Source organism: Conger conger, chromosome 12 (genome assembly GCF_963514075.1).
Source record: "Conger conger chromosome 12, fConCon1.1, whole genome shotgun sequence".
Lineage (NCBI taxonomy): Eukaryota > Metazoa > Chordata > Actinopteri > Anguilliformes > Congridae > Conger > Conger conger.
Window position 1 is genome coordinate 22,468,874 of NC_083771.1, and position 24,208 is coordinate 22,493,081.

General features: G+C 41.6%; 1 protein-coding gene across 1 annotated transcript; it reads right to left on the reverse strand.

Moving 5' to 3' along the window:
* Nucleotides 1–9,638: 9,638 nt before the first annotated feature.
* On the reverse strand, nt 9,639–23,616 carry slc2a11l (solute carrier family 2 member 11, like). The gene is made up of 12 exons (XM_061262100.1): nt 23,593–23,616; nt 23,009–23,107; nt 20,250–20,410; nt 19,821–19,945; nt 19,354–19,483; nt 18,393–18,541; nt 17,613–17,800; nt 17,130–17,240; nt 16,726–16,827; nt 16,511–16,586; nt 13,647–13,774; nt 9,639–10,355 (listed from the first exon to the last, which is right to left on the reverse strand). Exons 1-12 carry the CDS (start codon nt 23,614–23,616, stop codon nt 10,155–10,157), a joined length of 1,494 nt encoding a protein of 497 aa, XP_061118084.1. The 3' UTR covers nt 9,639–10,154.
* Between the last annotated feature and the right edge of the window lie 592 nt (nt 23,617–24,208).

Genomic DNA, 24,208 nt, shown 5'->3' on the forward strand with positions numbered 1-24,208 from the left:
GGCATCCGTAAATCAGCCGGTACGTCATCTACTGTATGTTCGAGTCCGTAAACAACCAGTATGTTATACACTGTATGTTCGAGTCCGGAAATCAGCCGGTACGTCATATTCTGTATGTTCCAGCCAGTGTTGCTTCTCAAATTTATAGCCAATTTATATCAGGTGCCAGTTTAATAATCAAGGGCCCTGCAAGAACTGTCTGAATGGTAAGCTTTCATATCTAATTGCAAACTATCTGTGGGTTAGGTTACCTATCCCATACCTAGTTACTAAGCTGGATAACTTTGAAGCGCATTGACAGCTGACAATAAAGCTACTATTGTAGCTGATCACACTTGTAGCTGGAAAGATTAGAAATGCCCTGACATACAGCAATCTTTTATCGTGGGCAGTTTCACTAGTGCTGTTGAAGTCTTGTTTGCTCATTGATTCCACATTATACTCTCTGTTATAATCATAGACGCAAAATCAAGAAATGGTGGGTGTCATATGGTTCATAGATGAAGTGGAAGAAGGGGTGGGTTTAGTTAAAAGTGATTGGCTGTTTTCACCGGTGTCCAGTTGTGAAGTACTGTAGAAACTAGGGCCAATTTGAATGGACCTGCTTTTTTTCCTTTATCTTATACAACAAAGTACAACAGAGTTACAAGCACATAATTATGCCATACTGCACAATCAATGCCAAACCTACAGTAGGTAAACTCAGATATGAGACCTTCACAGTATAATCAGGACTGACAATCAGTAGCTGGTGTTGATCCAACTGCAGGAATTCCCCCAAGAGTCTCAAAGGATTGTGGGATAGCAATGGAGCAGTGGATGCTGTGTCTTTACCTGTGTCTTTAACCTCCTGAGACCCAGGAGAAAAAAAGTTTAACCGTCGATGGCATGGTTTTGCCCTCAGGCAACAAACTACCTTTTTGGACCTCACACCACCCCTCTAATTCTTTTAAATAAAAGATATATGTGTAATATCACCTGACATGTCTGTGTCCAATGACATGAGGGGCTGAAGTGGGTGTGGCCTTTTGTCTGGGGGAGGAGCAGTCCTTTCAGGAAGCAAAGCCGCCAATCGGGAAGATAAATATAACTTTTTAACATGTTTAAATTGAAATAACTTCATATTTTAAATATATATATATATGCATGTGCATGAGTATGTAAAGAAGTATGTTGATTGTTTATTAGTTTAAACTTATTTCGTTTTTATTTCTATATTCTAAAACTGTTAGTTGGTTTGTTGCCTCAGGGCAACATTGTGCAGTTAGACCACTTTTGTTCGGGCACTATCATGCTAAAGTGTGGCGATGTGCTTGGATGCATAATTATGACCAGAGTCAAGGTTTTTACTTTAGTATCCGCTTTAGTATCTTACAGGAAATGGACACAAGAACATTTTATGGGAGGAATGAACATGATGGAGAAGTTAGGGTCATTCCCTCTGACAGTGAAGACAGTGAGCTTGAGAAAAGTGACTATCACGACAGTGAGCTTGAAGAGAGTCAGGAAGAGTGGATCCCCGAATCAGGTCTGAGAGACAGTTAGGAGGTGAGGGGTCTGTTAGTGGCCAGTCAGAAAAGTAACGTGTGTGCGTGTGTGTGTGTGTGTGTGTGGGTTTCTTTGCATCTTTGCATCCATGTCAGCGGATGCAGAAGGGTATATGACACAGTGAAATGTGTGCTTCCTGTTTTCTTTTCAAAGGAGAACTCCTGTCTGTTGACAATGAGGCTGAGTCTGAGGATGAAGATGAAGATGAAGATGTAGCAGAGGATGTTCCATGCCTATCCCGGTGGAGAACGCCCCACAATGCTTATCCAGAATGACAGGGCCTGCTTTCAGGATCTTACGGTGTCATGCCCCCCCCCCAGTACTTCAAGCTATTCTCCTCTGAAGACATTCTGAAACTTATTGTAGGTCAAATTATATGTGATAAAATGTAACGCAAACAAGCCCCTTGACCCCACTACAAAAGAATTGGAGCAGTTCCTGGGTACTGTGGTGTACACGTCATTGTTCGGTTTTCCAGCCACCCACATGTTTTGGAACAAAGCCTGCAGAGTAGCTGACACCATGACACTGAATAGACGGGAGGCCTGCACTTCAGTAACAGTGAAGAGAGACAGGAGGAAAATGATGATCCACTCCACAAGATACAACCACTGGTCACTCGTCTAACCTCAAAACTGACATCAATCCCAATGGGTGAGAAGCTGGCTGTTGATGAGCAGATTCAAGGGAAGAAATACAGTAGATTGAAGCAATATGTGCCATCCAAACCAAAGAAATAGAGGTACAAAAATACTAATTTTGGCTGGCACTGATGGTGTCCTGTACAGTTTCTACACAGGGAGAGCAGTGCAACACCCTGAGCTAGCAGATGTGGGAGCAAGTGGCAACGTAGTCCTCTGCCTGGCCCAGCCAAGAGAACTACAAGGTCTTCTTCAACAACTGGTTTATGAGCGTCCCTCTAGTGCTCACACTGGCTCAGCAGGGGATTCACTGCACCGGTACTGTTTCATGGCAACAGACTACCAGACGTCAACTTGATGAGTGATGCAGAGCGGAAGAAAGCAGGATGTGGATCTTTTAAACAGAAGATGGCCATGGTTGGAGAAACCACCTTGCACATTGTGAAGTGGTATGATAACCACTCAGTGACCCTTCTGAGAGATTACACTGGAGCCCATCCAGTTGACGCATGGGATCGCAAGCAAAAGATGATGATGAATGTCCCCTGCCCTGCTGTGGTGAAATAATGCAACAAGGATGTTGGTGGGGTTGATCTGCTTGCTCATAGTTTATTGGTTTCATTATATTCTGCCCATTTCCTATTCATTTTGGTCAAAAAAATCAACATTTCTAAATCGGTCGATTCTGTCAGTTTCTAAAGTCAGGGGCTTATCATTTTAGCATGCAAGTAAAATAATAATGGCTATATTACGCCTGATATGACTGCCATAAATATTAATGGCAATATAATTGTAGAAATTCTTAGAGAGCGCTACTTTTTAGTGCTTACTATGAAAGAAGGAAAACCTTCCTTCAGGGAAAATATTTCAGTAATTTATGACTTATTTTCCGACTTGGCTGGAAATGTTGAAGAGAAGCTGCTGACCCACCCCAACCTGACCTTCTTTCAGAGCGATATCTTTCAAGCTTTACTCAACTCCTCTTGTCACAGCTCATAAAACTAGTATTAGGGGAGGTTTAAGAAGATATCATTGACTACTTTGAAACATAAATTGACCGTTTATTCAAGCAGAGGCATAATAAGGCTTGATCTAGGGAGAGTTATACAGGTATACAGTGTCTCTCTTTCTTTTTAATGATGTTGCAAAGACTTGATAATGAGCACTTTCTTATACCTGCACTGAGGAAGTGATTGATTACACCTGTCTAACATCCAAGAAGCCAACTGTCCAATTACTTTTGGTCCCCTAAAATGGCGGGATTATGTATAAAAATTCCTACACAGATCTGCATTTTTACCTCCTATTCATTGTTTCCTTTCAAAACCAATGTGCCAGAGTACAGAGCCAACAGAACAGAAATTTTAGTCTCCAAATACTTACAAACCTCACCAAATATGCATTTATGTGTATGTGTGCATGCGTGCATGTCTGTTTTTCGGAAGAATGCTGTGCATATAATTCCCCTTTTGTCCAGGGAAAAGCCACTAACTTAAGACATCATGTTTGGGAAATGGATATAGCAAGAATATCCCTGCCCACACAGGACCACAAGGGCAGAGTTTGAAGTGTAAAATAAAGTTTGCTGTGAAGTCATCCGTCTTGCCATGGATAAAGAATGTGATGATATAATCTTAATGAAACTTGAAACCATTTTGTTTCCAATTTTAAAATCCAGAGTCTGCTGTGTAGTAAGAATGTTCTGCGTTAGTCTGGCAGGGAGACACACTGCCACCTGCTGGACGCCAGCAGGATTTGTGGGCATTGGTATGTGGTGAAGCTTTTTATGTACAAAAAACTTACGCTGTATGACAAAAGCAATTCACCAAGGCCATAAAATTTTACTGTGGGAAACTTCTGATCTGCTATCAACTAGCCATTTATACACCCTTTACTACCATGTCTGGTGCCAGTGATAAGATCTCTTGTAAAGGTTTGGAAAGACCCATAGATTGGTTGTTTGTTTGTCCCAGTCTTGAAAACTAGCTTTTAGATTAGAAGCCTGTATTCCTACCATTATTCTATTGTAAGCCACTAGTTCATTTGAAACTAATGACAAATGAATGACCAACTTAATACGTCTGGGGAAATTATTTGGGGGCTTTTTTTGTACTATCAATGCATTACTGACTGCCATGTTAATGCATTGCTGCTACTGCCATGTTGATGCATTACTGACTGCCATGTCAATGCATTACTGACTGCCATGGCAATGCAAAAGGGCATTATGCACTGTCATTTTATTTCCTTGTTTCTTTCTCATGTGCAATATTACTGCCCTCAACCCCTCTCTTCCAGGGTCCCAATGCTACATTTGGGAGCCACAGATTCTCCCAAACCAAAAGCTCCAAATCATACAAAAAAAAAAAAAGTATTTTGATTCATTATTATTTTAATTATTGCAAGGTTTCAATTAGCGACTGACAGGTGATTAAAATAAGCAGGGGACAATCCTCCCTGGAGCAATGTCAGCTTGCTCTAGGGCCCAACGGCTTGACCCTCCCAGTTCTTTACCTGAGCTTAAACATACAGTCTCTTATTTTACAATTAATGTATGTTAAATTGTAGACCACTGGTCATGCACAACTGGATTCACATTATTCTACTGAACTTAAAGGTCCCTTATTCTATATTTCAGCAATTTTATATTATTCCAGAAAGTCTACAGATAAGGTTTTTTTTTTCAATATTGCAGTGCTTTTTTAAAAATATACATCCAGTGAGTTTCTCACTCTTCAAGCTGAACAGACCATTTTGGGTGGGCACTGCATGTTTTCTTGACATGAGCAGTTCTCCCATTGCCTGCCCACGCTCCCGCTCCACAAACATGGCATCCGTAAATCAGCCGGTACGTCATCTACTGTATGTTCGCGTCCGTAAAACAACCAGTATGTTATACACTGTATGTTCGAGTCCGGAAATCAGCCGGTACGTCATATTCTGTATGTTCCAGCCAGTGTTGCTTCTCAAATTTATAGCCAATTTATATCAGGTGCCAGTTTAATAATCAAGGGCCCTGCAAGAACTGTCTGAATGGTAAGCTTTCATATCTAATTGCAAACTATCTGCGGGTTAGGTTACCTATCCCATACCTAGTTACTAAGCTGGATAACTTTGAAGTGCATTGACAGCTGACAATAAAGCTACTATTGTAGCTGATCACACTTGTAGCTGGAAAGATTAGAAATGCCCTGACACATAGCAATCTTTTATCGTGGGCAGTTTCACTAGTGCTGTTGAAGTCTTGTTTGCTCATTGATTCCACATTATACTCTCTGTTATAATCATAGATGCAAAATCAAAAATGGTGGGTGTCATATGGTTCATAGATGAAGTGGAAGAAGGGGTGGGTTTAGTTAAAAGTGATTGGCTGTTTTCACCGGTGTCCAGTTGTGAAGTACTGTAGAAACTAGGGCCAATTTGAATGGACCTGCTTTTTTTCCTTTATCTTATACAACAAAGTACAACAGAGTTACAAGCACATAATTATGCCATACTGCACACAGTAGGTAACCTACAGTAGGTAAACTCAGATATGAGACCTTCACAGTATAATCAGGACTGACAATCAGTAGCTGGTGTTGATCCAACTGCAGGAATTCCCCCAAGAGTCTCAAAGGATTGTGGGATAGCAATGGAGCAGTGGATGCTGTGTCTTTACCTGTGTCTTTAACCTCCTGAGACCCAGGAGAAAAAAAGTTTAACCGTCGATGGCATGGTTTTGCCCTCAGGCAACAAACTACCTTTTTGGACCTCACACCACCCCTCTAATTCTTTTAAATAAAAGATATATGTGTAATATCACCTGACATGTCTGTGTCCAATGACATGAGGGGCTGAAGTGGGTGTAGCCTTTTGTCTGGGGGAGGAGCAGTCCTTTCAGGAAGCAAAGCCACCAATCGGGAAGATAAATATAACTTTTTAACATGTTTAAATTGAAATAACTTCATATTTTAAATATATATATATGCATGTGCATGAGTATGTAAAGAAGTATGTTGATTGTTTATTAGTTTAAACTTATTTCGTTTTTATTTATATACTAAAACTGTTAGTTGGTTTGTTGCCTCAGGGCAACATTGTGCAGTTAGACCCCTTTTGTTCGGGCACTATCATGCTAAAGTGTGGCGATGTGCTTGGATGCATAATTATGACCATAGTCAAGGTTTTTACTTCAGTATCCGCTTTAGTATCTTACAGGAAATGGACACAAGAACATTTTATGAAGGAAAATGATGGAGAAGTTAGGGTCATTCCCTCTGACAGTGAAGACAGTGAGCTTGAGAAAAGTGACTATCACGACAGTGAGCTTGAAGAGAGTCAGGAAGAGTGGATCCCCGAATCAGGTCTGAGAGACAGTTAGGAGGTGAGGGGTCCGTTAGTGACCAGTCAGAAAAGTAACGTGTGTGTGCGTGTGTGTGTGTGTGTGTGGGTTTCTTTGCATCTTTGCATGCATGTCAGCGGATGCAGAAGGGTATGTAACACATTGAAATGTGTGCTTCCTGTTTTCTTTTTAAAGGAAAACTCCTGTCTGTTGACAATGAGGCTGAGTCTGAGGATGAAGATGAAGATGAAGATGTAGCAGAGGCTGTTCCATGCCTATCCCGGTGGAGAACGCCCCACAATGCTTACCCAGAATGACAGGGCCTGCTTTCAGGATCTTACGGTGTCATGTCCCCCCCCTCTAGTACTTCAAGCTATTCTCCTCTGAAGACATTCTGAAACTTATTGTAGGTCAGTCAAAGTATATGTGATGCAATGTAACGCAAACAAGCCCCTTGACCTCACTACAAAAGAATTGGAGCAGTTCCTGGGTACTGTGGTGTACACGTCATTGTTTGGTTTTCCAGCCACCCACATGTTTTGGAACAAAGCCTGCAGAGTAGCTGACACCATGACACTGAATAGACGGGAGGCCTGCACTTCAGTAACAGTGAAGAGAGACAGGAGGAAAATGATGATCCACTCCACAAGATACGACCACTGGTCACTCGTCTAACCTCAAAACTGACATCAATCCCAATGGGTGAGAAGCTGGCTGTTGATGAGCAGATTCAAGGGAAGAAATACAGTAGATCGAAGCAATACCTGCCATCCAAACCAAAGAAATGGGGGTACAAAAATACTAATCTTGGCTGGCTCTGATGGTGTCCTGCATAGTTTCTACACAGGGAGAGCAGTGCCACACCCTGAGCCAGCAGATGTGGGAGCAAGTGGCAACGTAGTCCTCTGCCTGGCCCAGCCAAGAGAACTACAAGGTCTTCTTCAACAACTGGTTTACGAGTCCCTCTAGTGCTCACACTGGCTCAGCAGGGGATTCACTGCACCGGTACTCAGTGACCCTTCTGAGAGATTACACTGGAGCCCATTCAGTTGACGCATGGGATCGCAAGCAAAAGATGATGACCAATGTCCCCTGCCCTGCTGTGGTGAAATAATACAACAAGGATGTTGTGTTGGGGTTGATCTGCTTGCTCATATTTTATTGGTTTCATTATATTCGGCCCATTTCCTATTCATTTTGGTCAAAAAATCTACATTTCTAAATCGGTCGATTCTGTCAGTTTCTAAGGTCAGGGGCTTATCATTTTAGCATGCAAGTAAAATAATAATGGCTATATTACACCTGATATGACTGCCATAAATATTAATGGCAATATAATTGTAGAAATTCTTAGAGGGCGCTACTTTTTAGTGCTTACTGTGAAAGAAGGAAAACCTTCCTTCAGGAAAATGTTTCAGTAATTTATGACTTATTTTCCCACTTGGTTGGAAATGTTGAAGAGAAGCTACTGACCCACCCCAACCTGACCTTCTTTAAGAGCGATATCTTTTAAGCTTTACTCAACTCCTCTTGTCACAGCTCATAAAACTAGTATTAGGGGAGTTTAAGAAGATATCATTGACTACTTTGAAACATAAATTGACCGTTTATTCAAGCAGAGGCATAATAAGGCTAGGGAGAGTTAATGCAGGTATACAGTGTCTCTCTTTCTTTTTAATGATGTTGCAAATCAAAATCCTAGAACCCAGACTTGATAATGAGCACTTTCTTATACCTGCACTGAGGAAGTGATTGATTACACCTGTCTAACATCCGAGAAGCCAACTGTCCAATTACTTTTGGTCCCCTAAAATGGCGGGATTATGTATAAAAATTCCTACACAGATCTGCATTTTTACCTCCTATTCATTGTTTCCTTTCAAAACCAATGTGCCAGAGTACAGAGCCAACAGAACAGACATTTTAGTCTCCAAATACTTACAAACCTCACCAAATATGCATTTATGTGTATGTATGCATGCGTGCATGTCTGTTTTTCGGAAGAATGCTGTGCATATAATTCCCCTTTTGTCCAGGGAAAAGCCACTAACTTAAGACATCATGTTTGGGAAATGGATATAGCAAGAATATCCCTGCCCACACAGGACCACAAGGGCAGAGTTTGAAGTGTAAAATAAAGTTTGCTGTGAAGTCATCCGTCTTGCCATGGATAAAGAATGTGATGATATAATCTTAATGAAACTTGAAACCATTTTTTTCCAATTTTAAAATCCAGAGTCTGCTGTGTAGTAAGAATGTTCTGCATTAGTCTGGCAGGGAGACACACTGCCACCTGCTGGACGCCAGCAGGATTTGTGGGCATTGGTATGTGGTGAAGCTTTTTATGTACAAAAAACTTAAGCTGTATGACAAAAGCAATTCACCAAGGCCATAAAATTTTACTGTGGGAAACTTCTGATCTGCTATCAACTAGCAAAAGCCCATTTATACACCCTTTACTACCATGTCTGGTGCCAGTGATAAGATCTCTTGTAAAGGTTTGGAAAGACCCATAGATTGGTTGTTTGTTTGTCCCAGTCTTGAAAACTAGCTTTTAGATTACAAGACAAGACACTCTCTCTCTCTCTCTCTCTCTCTCTCTCTCTCTCTCTCTCTCTCTCTCTCTCCTCTCTCTCTCTCTCTCTCTCTCTCTCTCTCTCTCTCTCTCTCTCTCTCTCTCTCTCTCTCTCTCTCTCTCTCTCTCTCTCTCTCTCTCTCTCTCTCTCTCTCTCCTCTCCTCTCTCTCTCTCTCTCTCTCTCTCTCTCTCATTAATACTTAACTTTCTAAGGTGATTTCAGAGATCAATGAATTTTTTAAAGTAGAATTAATATTTATTATACATGTATTAATCTAGAGCAGATTCATTCATAACGCTATATGTTTACCAATACATTACATTACATTACAGTTATTTAGCTGATGCCTTGATCCAAACCCCCTGGAGCAATGTCGGTTTAAGAGCCTTTGCTCAAGGGCCCAAAAGCTGCACAGATTCATGGGCTGCCATGACGCATCTAACACGGACATAAGAACACATACTGTAATATTGAGAACAGGGAATTCAGCGCCTGTAGGGACACCATTAACACCACAAACTAGTTACAAAATTTTGACAATCCCCACATGTTACTATGAAACCTAATGCCAACTGAAAATTTGACAGATGAAAATGACAAATTTTCTTGCACAACCATTCCCCTCTCCCTAATGTAGAAACTGTGCCTCAGGCCCCAAGCTGCAGACATCAGGCAACAGCGGTCAGTTTTAGGGTCATTTTACAATACAGCACTCAAAGCCAGTACAGTACTGAGCTATTGACTGTGGGAAAGAAACAATTCAACAGGTAGATATCCAAAACATATTACAAAAACTGCTTAAAATATGCATCCAGGCTTGATCGCAACAGATCATTAAGCACCTTGAGTACATAGTCACCTGTCTTCATGAAGCCAACTTATTCATATAATTATTCTAAATATAATTATAGGCTTGGATGGACCAAAATCTGTAGTGTCTCCGACACTCTGAGAGCATTGTTGTCTATTCCTGCTCCAATTAATGGTGTGTAAATCTACAACATCTCCACACAGCAATGTGTGGATTTTGTTGTTGAGAGAAAACAATCCACTTTTGTCCGGGCTCAGAGTTTGGTTGAGAGGACTGTCCGAATCATCTCATTTCCATGTTCATGATTCTTGTCTTTGCTGTGCATTCTCTGAAACTCCTCCGTGATTTCAAGCGGAGTTTTGTTCTTCGTCTCCGGAACATTCAGCCAGACAAAGATCCCAGTGAACAAGCAGAAGCTGAGGAAGATGATGAAACAGTAGGGACCCATTCCCTGCTGCGCACACAGGGGAATCCGCTATCAGCTCAATGAACTGTGGGACTTCATTTTACATGCTGAGAGGCTAAACATCCATTGGGGAATGGCACCACTGTACACTGCAGAATGATTCATTTGAAATCAACTCTGATTGAATACACTTAACAGCTCTTAACCAGTGTGGACTCACTTAAATGTATAAAAAACAGAACTGAATTAACACTGACCAAAGAAATCAAATTAGCTAGCGACTGAAAATGTATTAGCACCTATGAAATACTCTCAAAAAATGCACACCCTCACCTTCTGGTCCTCGTGTTGGCTCAATTGCACCAGGCAAGATCAATCGAGCACAGAAATGTTTTTAAATCCAAAACAATTACGTATTTGTCCCAGGTCTGAACGCAAATGAGCCCCAAGCCTATTTTATGAGATAAAACAAGTCGAAAAAATGGCAATGCTCCACCAGTTTCTATTTTTATTCAGTAGCAAATTCTATTGAATGTTTTACTGTATGCTTTACTTCTGAACATCCTACATTTTACTGCACATGCTCCTATACAGTGGGAGCAATAATGATTTGATCCCTTGCTGATTTTGTAGGTTTGCCCACTTACAAAGAATGGAACTGTGTAGAATTTTAATCATAGGTACATTTTAACATTTAGAGACAGAATATCACAAAATAATCCACAATAACAACATCATATACATTTTATATCATATTTTCACATGAAATAAGTATTTGATCCATAGAACAATAGGACTTAATACTTGGTGGAGAAACCTTTGTTGGCAAGCAGAGGTTTTTTTTTTTTTCTTCTGCTACTCTCGATGGAGGCGGTCGCATTTTCTTTCTCTCCCTGCCCTTATCTCTCCTGCTTTGCTCTTGTCCTTGTGTAGTCTCTGTCTGAACCTGTAACTCTGAGCCTCTCTCTGCATCTCTTTCCGAAAACTGAAATTATGGATCTGATCAGCTGGTCTCTCAATGCAATTGATCAAATTTTTCTCGACGAGAAAACTGGGTAAGGGAGAACCCGCCTGCCCCGACGGAACGCATGCAGCCAGATACATGATGGACTCGTATGAGGTACCGAGGGTCGTGTGTCTGTCATTGGCTCCCCCGCTTCGGCCTTGGACAGCCGATTTCTACTCTCCTGGATGGTATGCAGACAGCTGCTCAGCCCATCCCCCAAACCCCACCCCTCTCCTCCCTACTCCTCCTGTGGACTTCACCACTTGGGACTCAAGGTTGTCTCCAATCCTCACCACCGATAGAGAACACTGTTGGCCTGGGCGGTGACGAAGTACAGAGGCTCACACATGCACATACACAAAGACACACGCACACACACCCTTGGATTCAACGCCTTAGTCGGCCCCCTCGAGTCTTTCCCTATCATAGAGCAGTCTGCTGGGGAGTTGAGCGTTGCGCCATGTGGCTGCGCGCTCCCCCTAGTGTCTGAGCTGTGACACCTCCCCTCCCTGAGACCTTTCCCAATACCAAAATGTGCATGTCTCGAGTTTTCTTGTTGTGATGTTTAATTGTTTGCTTATGTGCCAAGGTTTTTTTTTCCTAATACCACACCTAAAACTGGGCCCCCAAAAAGGAGCCCAGTTTGGGGAGTTGTATTTTTTTCCCTCATCTCCCCCCATTGTTTCTTTCTTATCTAATGATAGTTCTCCTGCTCCTGTCTCCCTCCCCATGTTGGCCACGAAATGGCCTCTGTATGTTTCTTGGATGGGATGAAACTGTCAACTGTAATTTCGTTGCTCTGTACTATGCAATGACAATAAAGCTATGCCATTCCATTCCAGGTCAGACGTTTGTTGTAGTTTTTCACCAGGTTTGCACAGATCTTCGGAGGGATTTTGGTCCACTCCTCTTTGCAGATCCTCTCCAAATTCTTAAGGTTCCGAGGCTGTCGCTTGGCAACTCGAAGCTTCAGCTCCCTCCACAGATTTTCGATGGGATTTAGGTCTGGAGACTGGCTAGGCCACTCCAGGACCTTAATATGCTTCTTTTTGAGCCACTCCTTTGTTGCCTTGGCCGTATGTTTTGGGTCATTGTCATGTTGGAAGACCCATCCACAACCCATTTTTAGTGCTCTCACTGAGGGAAGGAGGTTATCGCCCAAAATTTCCTGGCACATGGCCCCATTCATCCTCCCCTCGATACGGTGAAGTCGTCCTGTCCCCTTAGCTGAGAAACACCCCCAAAGCATAAGGTTTCCACCCCATGCTTCACAGTGGGGATGGTGTTCTTGGGGTTGTACTCAGCATTTCTCTTCCTCCAAACACGGCGAGTCGAGTTGATGCCAAATAGCTCTATTTTGGTCTCATCTGACCACATCACCTTCTCCCAAGCCTCCTCTAGATCATCCAGGTGTTCTTTGGCAAACTTCACACAGGCCTGTACATGTGCCTTCTTCAGCAGAGGAAACTTGCGCGCGCAGCAGCATTTTAATCCTTCACGGTGTAGTGTGTTACTGATGGTTCTCTTCGTGACTGTGGTCCCAACTGCCTTCAGGTCATTAACAAGCTCCTCCTGTGTAGTACTGGGCTGATCCCTTACCTTTCTCATGATCATTGATATCCCACGAGGCGAGATCTTGAGTGGAGCCCCAGACCGAGGGAGATTGGCGGTGACTTTGTGTTTCTTCCATTTTCTAATAATTGCTCCAACAGTTGTTAACTTCTCACCAAGCTGCTTGCTTATTTTCTTATAACCCATCCCAGCCTTGTGCAGGTCTACAATTTTGTCCCTGATGTCCTTAGACAGCTTCTTTGTCTTGGCCATGGTAGAAACGTTGGAATCTGATTGATTGTGTGGACAGGTGTCCACAGCTACCTAACGATGTAACGAGTTGACACAGGTGTTTTGGGTAATGAGTTGAGATTAGGAGTGCTTCTTAATGGAAAACTAACTGGTCTGTGGGAGCCAGAATTATTGCTGATTGGTAGGGGATCAAATACTTATTTCATGCAAAAATACGATAATACATTTATAAAATTTATATGATGTTGTTATTGTGGATTATTTTGTGATAGTCTGTCTCTCAATGTTAAAATGTACCTATGATTAAAATTCTACACAGTCCCATTCTTTGTAAGTGGGCAAACCTACAAAATCAGCAAGGGATCAAATAATTATTGCTCCCACTGTACATATTACACACAGCAATTTCTAATGCACATTGCACCACATATTTAAATGTACATTTTACTGCACAGAGGGAGGGGGGGGGGGGGGGGGGGGAATGATTTAAAGGGGCAGTCTCTGTAGAAATGAAGGTAATTTTTCCTTACCATCATGAGGGGGAAGAGCATCCCAAGAAGAAACAGGCCTGTCCAGCTCAGACAGCTGCCAATGGTGAATGCTGCTGCTTTGGAGGACTGCATGAAAATTTCCCCGGGCAAGGAGGCTGTTATTCCAGCTACAACACAGAAGATCCTCGGGTCACTACATTATTGCCATTTACATTATTGGCAATTGGCAGACGCTCTTATCCAGAGCGACGTACAGTTGATTAGACTAAGCAGGAGACAATCCTCCCCTGGAGCAATGCAGGGTTAAGGGCCTTGCTCAAGGGCCCAATGGCTGTGCAGATCTTATTTTGGCCACACCGGGATTAGAACCACCAACCTTGCGGGTCCCAGTCATTTTACCTTAACCACTATGCTACAGGCATGCGCATCATGTGCATCACTCTTTAGATCAGGGCCCTGTTCCACAGAGCAGGGTTGCTGAGTTAGCCAGATAACTGCACAAAGTAAAAACCTGGTACAGCTCTGTTTACTTCAGTCCGTGTTTTAGATTTGGGTGGGTTATCCAGCTAACTCAGTAATCCTCTCATGCCCTGGTCATGGAGAACAGCATGGTCCCTGCTGGTTTCTGTTTTCACCTTAAAAACAACAACCGATTCATACAATACATACATTAAGTTCTAAACATATAGGTAACTGGGTTTAGATATTAAACTTGAGGCAATACAGCCTCAGAAATCAACCAATCGGGAACTGAGGTTGTTCAGAACTCCCAAGAAATACTTTTCATAGTAATGTCAAAAGCACCAGCTTAAATAATTATGACGTAAAAGTATTAATGGGCCACTTTTTTAACCTTCATTTCAATTCATCAATATACTGTATAAACCGTAGCTGTGACCCGCAATATTTAAATTGTGTATCTGTGTCAAGTTATTCATCACAAGACAAGTTTTCCTTTCAGTGTCTGTCATGGTAAAGACAAACTTTATGACAGACATTTAGCCCAACACAAGAAAATGAAGCTGCATTTTTCTGTTTAAATTCTGCAAGTGATGACTTACAGTGGGCTCAAAAATTATTGGCACCCCTGACAGAAAATGAACATACAATACTCGAAAAAATTCTAAACAATATATTTATAGACAAACACGAAATACCAACATGTGATAAATACTGTGCTATATTAATGTTTCAATGGAATCAACAAAAATCATTTACTGATTTAATTAAAAATCTATTTCCTCCAAATCAATGTTTCACAATTATTGGCACCCTTAAAGATTATTGTAAATAACACCTACCAAAATTAAACCAGGTATTAAATTCCACTTATTTAAGTTTATCTATGTGTTAAGGAACTGTATTGAGTGATTACATCGCTGCCTGTTTCACTAGGGTATAAAAATGAGGTAAACACACATGCAATATCCCTTTGTCATCCAACACCATGAAGAAAACAAAAGAATTAGCAGTTCAAAAGAGGCAGATGGTCGTAGACCTCCATAAACGTGGTAATGGCTACATGAAAATTCACAAACGATTGAATATACCACTGAGCACTGTCAGAGCAATTATAAAAAAGTTCAAAAGATATGGAACTGTTGAAAATCTCATGGGTAGAGGACGCAACTGCATTTTGCCCCCCAGGATACTGAGGAGAATGGTGAGAGAAGCAACAAAATCCTCAAGGATCACAGTGAAAGAATTGCAGGCCTTGGTGGCATCTTGGGGTCACCAGGTTTCAAAAAGCACCATCAGACGCCACCTCCATAACCACAGCCTCATTGGAAGGGTTGCCAGAAGAAAGCCTTTTCTGACCACAAGACACAGAAGAAAGTTTTTGGAGTTCACCAAACGTCATTTACATTATGACTGGAACAAGGTTCTCTGGTCAGATGAGACCAAAATTGAACGTTTTGGTCAGATACAGCATCGGTATGTTTGGTGTAGGAACAGAGATGCATACAAGGAGAAGTACCTCATACCCACAGTGAAATATGGTGGTGGGTCAGTCATGTTTTGGGGCTGTTTTAATTCCAGAGGTCCAGGGGCACTTGTTAGGATTGATGGCATAATGAATTCCAGCAAGTATCAGGCAATTTTGGCTGAAAATCTGGTTCCCTCTGCCAGAAGTCTGGGACTTGGTCGTAGGTGGACTTTCCAACAAGACAATGACCCAAAACACACCTCAAGATCCACACAGAAATGGTTCCGTGACAACAAAATCAACGTTCTGCAATGGCCATCTCAGTCACCAGACCTCAATCCAATCGAAAACCTGTGGGCTGAATTGAAGAGGTCAGTTGATAAGCACAAACCCAAGAAGGTGAAGGATCTTGAAAGGATATGCAAAGAGGAATGGTCCAAAATCCCTCCAAATGTGTTCCTTAATCTTGTCAAAAATTACAGGACGAGACTCCATGCTGTTATCCTTGCCAGAGGTGGTTGCACTAGGTACTAGGTGAAGGGTGCCAATAATTCTGAAACCTTGATTTTGTTGAAATTTATTTTTTATTAAATGATTGTTATGATTTTGGTTGTTTCCATTGAAACATTAATAAAGTACAGTATTTGGCACATGTTTGTGTATTACCTTTCTCTATAATTATATTATTCTTTATTTTTAAGCCTTGTTTGTGCATTGCTGGTGAGGGGTGCCAATAATTCTTGAGCCCACTGTATATATATTCTAATATGCCAAAAAATAAATAAAGAAATAAAGAAATACACTGCAAGGACGATCCAGTGAAAATACATTCTTTTTGAAAATATTTTCACATGTTTTTTAGTTTTTTTTTATCATCCAAGACATTTGATGATGAAACTTTGTTCTGCTAGGTCTCAGCAGGATATCAAATGATGGACTGTGGGCTTGTGAATGGCCTTTCTGTCACTTTGTATACCTGGTCCACTTGAAAAGAAGAAGATGAAGATGAAGATCAGCACCATGCTGCAATATGGCATCCAAGAGACGTGTCCCTGAGAAAGATCACATAGATCACATTGTTTCCAATAAAATGGCAGCTTACATCTTTTTCCTATAACACAAGCTCCTGCACTGGACTTAAAGGGTTAAAAGAGAGCTCCCATGATAGTAAATATGCAGTTACAGTCTTACCTGCAGGTTGAGAGTCAATGTTAAAAGCGCTAAGATGGCAGCCATGCACATGTAACCTCTGAAGAACAGAATCTTCTTCCCAGTGCTCTCAACCACAGCAGCCTGGTCATCAACAAAGGATCAGTCATACATGTGCAGTCTACAGACAGGGATGGGCCATACATGTGCAGTCTACAGACAGGGATGGGCCTTACACGTGCAGTCTACAGACAGGGATGGGCCATACATGTGTATGTACATGCTCTGACATAAATATGTTCTGTCTGAATGGTACAAGCCTCTTCATTAATTTAATCTTCAGCCATGTGTTTGCATAAATAGTTTTTGAGATATTGACACTTTTAAAGGACTGGTACAAAATAAGTGGAAATGGGGTATTCTGAAATAAATTTGTAAAAACTCACACATGCAAAGGAAGTAGTGACCTCACAAAGGCCTGTTCCCAAAGCAGCATAGCGCACCTGGTCTGGATGGATCCCTGCAGCATAAAACACTTCCAGAGAATAGAGATATATCTACAGCAACACAGGAAACAGAACAGAGATACGCTTACAGGAACAGAGAGAACAGAATAGAGATAAACCTGCAGGAACAGAGAGAACAGAATAGAGATATACCTGCAGGAACAGCGAGAACAGAATAGAGATACACTTACAGCAACACAGGGAACAGAACAGAGATACACTTACAGGAACAGAATACTGTATAAATACACCTGTGTATTAGAACCACCATATTAGAGTTTCCTCTAATATGCCTTGGGAGCTGTTCTAGGAACATTTTAGTGAAGATGGTCAGGATACAAACAGAGGAAAACTCATCCTAGATCAGCACTTACATATGCAGTGAGGATGTGAATGAGGAAAAGAGGTCCTGGATCAACTTACTGCATTCATGCCGCAGAGCTGCAAGGAGGTGAAGGTGGCCAGCAAGGTGAGGAACTGCCAGCGTTCAGCCTTCTTCAGGACCAGCTCCGACACGCTCAGAGAGCGCTCTCCCCGCAGAGCAACATGCTCCTTCAGCATGTCCTCGATCTCCGAGTCATGGGCCCTCCTCCCCCACAGCCACTCCATGGCTAATGCAGATAAACTCACTCTTTTCATTCCGTTTTACTCAGAAGAACATTTTTTAAATTTATTAGACATGGTTTGAAACTGAAGAAAAAGAATGCATAAAAAAACATTTTTTGCATCGAGGGGCAAGGTGGGGTAAATGGAGTTGCCATCCAAGGGAACTTTTTACCATTATTCTTATTATTTTATTTATGTATTCTTTATATCAGCAATGTCTTGTCTTCATAATTATTTGTCATTTCTTTGAACTTGAACTTTACAGTGCAAATATGGTCAGTGACAAAGTGAAAGTTCCCCAACTTCCCATGATAGCTAAATAAAATTCAGTAGGCATATTGGTCACAGAGTGTAAAGATTGAATTAATACAAGTTAAAAAATATATTTACAGAATAACAGACCTGGGTTAAATAATTATTTTGCATTCAAATACTTCACTTTACTGAGCTTGTCTGGTGTGTTGGAACCTATGAAATACTCTCAAAAAGTGCAAACCCTGCCTTCTGGTCTTCTTGGTTGGCTCAATTGTACCAGACAAGATCAAATAAGAGCAGAAAAGTTTTAAACCCATTTTGGGACTTGCTTTGGAGCCTCACCTTCCTCACAGCCCTGCCGGTCCCCTCTGTCCAGGAGGAGGTAACGGGGGGACTCTGGGAAGAAGGGGAGGATGAAGAGCTGGATGGTGGCAGTCAGTCCATTGAAGGCCAGGAGCCAATGCCACCTATCCTCGGACCCCAACAGCTCCCTGTAGAAGTTAGTCAGTTGCACTGATATAGTTTAAGAATGATTCTCCACGCCCTCCCTTCCTTGAAAACAAGTGACCTTCGTTTGACAATGAATAACTTTAATCTTTGGCCAGGCTTTTTCATTTCAACTTATTTAACCTGAACTTTTGATTTTGCAATGAAATTAGGGAGGGATTGCAATGGATTTTGCAGCCAATTAGGCATGGTGGGTGTGAGTAGAAGGCATTACAATTGGAATTTGACCACGGTTATTAAACCTACTCTTTCGAACCGTGTCTTTGAAGACCACAGCCAATCTGGGCCTCTGTTTGACGTGTCATCTGACAGACCCCCATACAATTTACAGTACAGAAGTATGATCCTGGTGTGCAAAGGCCATATGCTATATACAAGCGGTGCCCATTCATGCATCATGGAGGGCCAAGAGTATGCAGGTTTTCATTACAACCAATTGCTTCACCTGCTGATCTCACTAGTTCACTCCTCTCCGGTTGAAGGTGTGTTAATTAGAGAAGTCAGTAGGTGTAGTGATTTGTCTGAATGAAAACCTACCTCTCTCAGCAGCTCCACAGCATATGATTGGGCACCATAATTCATCAGACAGTGACATATTCTTTTGTTGTTTTGGTTCTGTACTCCAGCACACTAAGTTTGAAAGGATACAATGAGATTGAAGTGCAGACTGTCAGCTTTATTTCGAGGGAATTTTCATCCATATGAGATGAACTGTTTAGAAATTCACTGTACCGAGACAGTTAAATAACAGAAAGAAGCACACGCACTCATCACGATGTTGTTAAAGGGATCTGACCTCAGTCCCATGAGCTGACCGGAGAACTTCCCCATGGAAACGAAGCTGGTGACTGTGAAGCCCACTAACCCTCTCAGCCTGCGGGGGGCGCACTCCATCAGGTACATGGTGTGAACAGAGAGACTCACACCTGGAGGTCGCGCAGGTACACAAAGACTAATCAGATCACAGTGGGTCACTGCATCACATCACCTCAACAATCATCACTGCAAGTGACATTTTTGTATTTTTATCAAAAGTCACAACATTTACAGGATAACAGCAGTAATTTTATTTTTGTTTCAGAATCAACAACACAGCCTATATAGGCTAGTGTATTGTTGGTCACTGGATGTCACAACATTGACAGCAGTGATGGATGATTGACATTTGATATGAAATGGCACAGCTCTGATTGAAAATGTGTCCTTGTTATGCTTCTTCTTCTTATAATAATATTAATAGTACATATATTTTTAAAAACCTACCTGCATTGATTCCATATAGGAATCTGCCAGCAAAAATCATTTCAAATGAAGTGGCCATTTTACTCAGCAGCATCATCACCGCAGCAGTCATGGCCACGATGTTGTTCAGCAAGAGGCACCTCTTTCTGCAGGAAAGACGGGGGGGCTGGTTTTGGAAATAAGCATCGACAGTGCATATGAACAAGGCAATCAACAGCTAAATAGAGTGGTCAATGAAACCAACAGCTGGATGTCTTGGAGCAGTAGTAGCACAGATGGCTCTGTGCAACTGGCATTTTTGGCCATGGTTGCCATGTCAGGCCCGTGGCACTGAGCATGCATCAATGGTGCCAGTGGGGTTAGCTACAACCTTAGACACAAGTACTATTTGTTATAAAGCTATATAAATGCTCTGAGCTTTAGAAAGGTGCTGAGTAACACAATGCATACCTTCCATAAACAGTCACCAGTTTTCCTGCACAAAGTGCCCCTATCAGTCCTCCAATGCAGAAGACGGAAACGATGAAGGACCAGATGAGGTTCAAGCCCCAGGGCTCCAGGAGAAGGCCATACCGCTGCATGCAGGTCCTGTTAACCAGCTCCTTGACGAACTGTCAGTCCAGCCATTAGTGTCAACATATCAACACTCATTACATTTATACATGATTCATCGCTAGGGATGTGTACCGAGAGCCGGTATTTTTTGGTACCGGTTCCTAATTGGTCGGTACCAGAGTACCGCTAAAGATTCTAGACAAACGATCCTGTTTTCGGTATTTTTTAAGAGTCCACCTAACCGTCGCGTAATTATGACACTGCCGCCGTCGACAGGTTATGCACGCAGCGCCCCGTTGTTTTCTCTAGTAGTCAATAAGTCGGCCGTAAGAGCTAAGCGCTCCAAGGTATGGGCTCACTTCATCAAACGCAATGAATCCTCGGCTCAATGCAATATATGCAAGAAAGTAGTTGCGTCAAAGGGGGGTAACACCAGCAACATCATGAAACACTTGCAGTCTACCCATAGCATAAAGCTAAAGGAGTGCGGCGTGTTTGACTGCCTAAACAACGCATCTAAAGTTAGCAACCCGGCAGTCGCTAACAACACCGTGTCCTCCTCCGTGCAAGCAGACTCCGACAGTGCTTCTTCATCAAGTCACGGTGAGTGTATGAATCATTAACGGGAAAGTGAAATACTAGATTAAGTTGGCATAATTTACTAGATTGATTCCCTATATAGACTGCCAGTAAAGCTGGATTTAAAAAAATTAAATTACCCTTTTTTAAAACATGCGCAGCGCCATTTTATCCGAGTGTATAGCGTGACGTCACGGTCCAGAGCGATCTCGGCTGCTGCCAGAGAAAGTAAATGTGTTGTTTTTCCTTAACAAAAACTGTTAGGGCTAAATGCGTCAGGAGAAGCGCCTCCCCTACACTGTTCTGTTTGCATGTATGTGTCTGTTGGGTTGAACATGTAGGCAAGGGCTTTGGTCATCTCCCTAGGTTTTTTTTTTTTTTTCATCTATTCTGAGAAGCATTTGTAATTTTAAGTTAAGCTTCTGTTCTGTTGAAGCATTATCACATTGACAGTTACCTTTAAGGCTGTATGGAGCTGCCTGCTCGTTTTTTTGACATACCTCGCACTGTACATGTTGACTTGCTAAGGGCTTAAAAGGCAGGTGCTGTAAGTTGTTTAATGATGTTGCTGGTGTTACCCCCCTTGTGGTAATAAAAAAACGATTGAATCTTTTACCATCTTGTAACGTCTTTATTTAATACACTAAATTACACGCCGTGGTATCGATAAGAGTACCGATAAGGAGTATCGGTATTGGTATCGGTATCAATACAATCCTAACAATACACGTCCCTATTCATCGCGGGCCTTCATGAATCCCATTATAGGACAACCTTTGTACTATTCACCAAAGGCTCCGATAAATGACTTGCCATGCCTCTGCCAATCTAGAACAGCGAGTTACTGATAATGCAGTAGTTAACTTTGGGGTTTTTCTTGTGTCAGAGGGAAGGCCTGGCGAGAGATGACTAAGCACATGTGGATGATTGTGAAAGAGTAAATGATTGTCCTGAAAAGTGGCTGAAAGAAACTGAGAGAAGTCCACAATGCACGTCCAAGATTAAAATCACAACAAGGATAATATTCCGTTTTCACAAAGTGAATCTGGAAATATTTCCAAGGTAATTGAGATGTAATTGAAATGTCTATCCACCTGCAGAAATATGGTTTCTGTTTCCTGGTCTTTATTAGCTAATAAAAGACATGACAAGTGTAAAACACCTTCCAAGACCACCTATGACTGCATCAATAAACCAAATATGCACATTTCTAAAAAATAAAATGTAAATGTAAATCTAATGTACAGTAAATAACTACATCAGGAGGATATCCTGCAGAGTGTGTACACAGAGTCATTGTAGACTGATTTGTATTGAATAGTTTAAATAATGACACAAAAAAATTCTAATTATTTGACTGACCTTTCACTAAAATACACGTTCACAATAATCCCCTGCTACCTGAAAACTAACTACAAACAGTCATTCCAGTTAAATCTGTCAGAAATCTTAGCAATGTTAATTATCTGCCATGTTGATACTTTCATTTGAAACATTCTTAAAATATATTGACATATATCGTCAATGATGGTTTTTGTGATAGCCATCTGGGGACATGGCCAGAGAGTTTGAATGTGACATGTCTGTTGTACATTTTCTGCTGAAACTGAACATTAAACTGAGTGTGACATCTTTTCCAGCTCTGTGATTAACTGCACCGCTCCACTGGCTGTTTAGTGAAAGGAGAGTGCTACATGTATGCAGTAAACGTCACACATCATGCATGGTAGTTCCATGAACAAACAAGAGGGGATTAAACAACCGCAGTGGGGATTTTTGATTTGTGGGCGATCTATGACCCCTTGGGGTATCAGGGAGTGCATGCCATAAAGGATGTCTGATGTATGTACTTTGTAAAAACAATACTCAGCAATATGTACTTCTGAAGGATTACGTTCAGAACTCAAGACTAAAAATCATATTCAAAGTGACTAATATCATGTTAAATGGTTATGACATTCATTTAAAGAGAATGGCATCTTCCTTTTCTTTTTCTTGTAGATATGACCTCAGTTTGCATGTAAATGCAATATTGCAGACAAACTAAGTATCACAGCCTCCCCATAGATACTGACCGAAGATGGTGAGTTAAGAACAGATATCTGAAAGCCATACTGGAATGTCCCTCCGATCCCTGAAACCAGTATGGTGGCTATCAGTCTAGGGCACCCCACCTGCTCAGGAAAAAACCACGGTCACAGAAACACAAACAGACCAGGATTCATTCAACATGTATATTTAAGTTTAGTTCAAATTTAATTCCAAGGTCAAATTTAATTCAAGGCTTAGTTTCTTCCCGTTTGGTGAGTTCAGTGGTCATAAAATGAACCTTACAAACTACTTTTGAATAGAAAATATGTTTTTACTTCTACAAGACACATTAAGTTATGAACAAAATGTTGATTACATCCAGGCCTTAAATCAAAGCTGACCATAAACAGACAGACATTTTAGATATTTTCTAAAGAACATATGAAGAACAATTTGCACGCTTGCAGTAATTTATTTATACATGTACATTGCTCTTGTCCATTGGGGAATTGAGCTTTATTTTTAAGGGTCACAGTCCAGAGTAAGCTACACCAGTATTTACAAGAAAATAATACACCAGAGACATTAATAGGAAACATTAATTTTAAGAAACAACTACAGGACTTACCAGGAGAGACAGTGCATTTACCATGGTGAATTCATGGATTTGCACACAGGGTCTGTCACAGTTCTTTCTCCATTAAGCAAGTTAGGGGGCAATCGTCATAGAGCTGCAATGTGAATGCCTAACTCATGTAAAGTTTAACTTTCATTTGACACTCTCTCTCTCGCACAACTGCACATCTAGCAGTTTGTGTCCTAACAGACACACAGAGCATAAGATACCTGCACCCTGTAATCACTCGCCTGTACACTAAATGGTTGGCATTTATATAGTGCCTTTATCCAAAGCGCTGTACAATTGATGCTTCTCATTCACCCATTCATACACACACTCACACACCGACGGCGACCAGCTCGTCAGGAGCATTTAGGGGTTAGGTGTCTTGCTCAGGGACACTTCAACACAGCCCGGGCAGGGGATTGAACCGGCAACCCTCCAACTGCCAGATGACTGCTCTTACTGCCTGAGCCACGTCGCCATAGTGTTGCCAAAGGGTACACAAGTGTATCATTGTAGGCTATAGGTTAGAGGCATGTCAACATCTACTCACAGACAGCAAGAGTATAGAGTCACACTATTGGTAGACATTTTAACTCTAGAACAGGGGTCGGCAACCCTG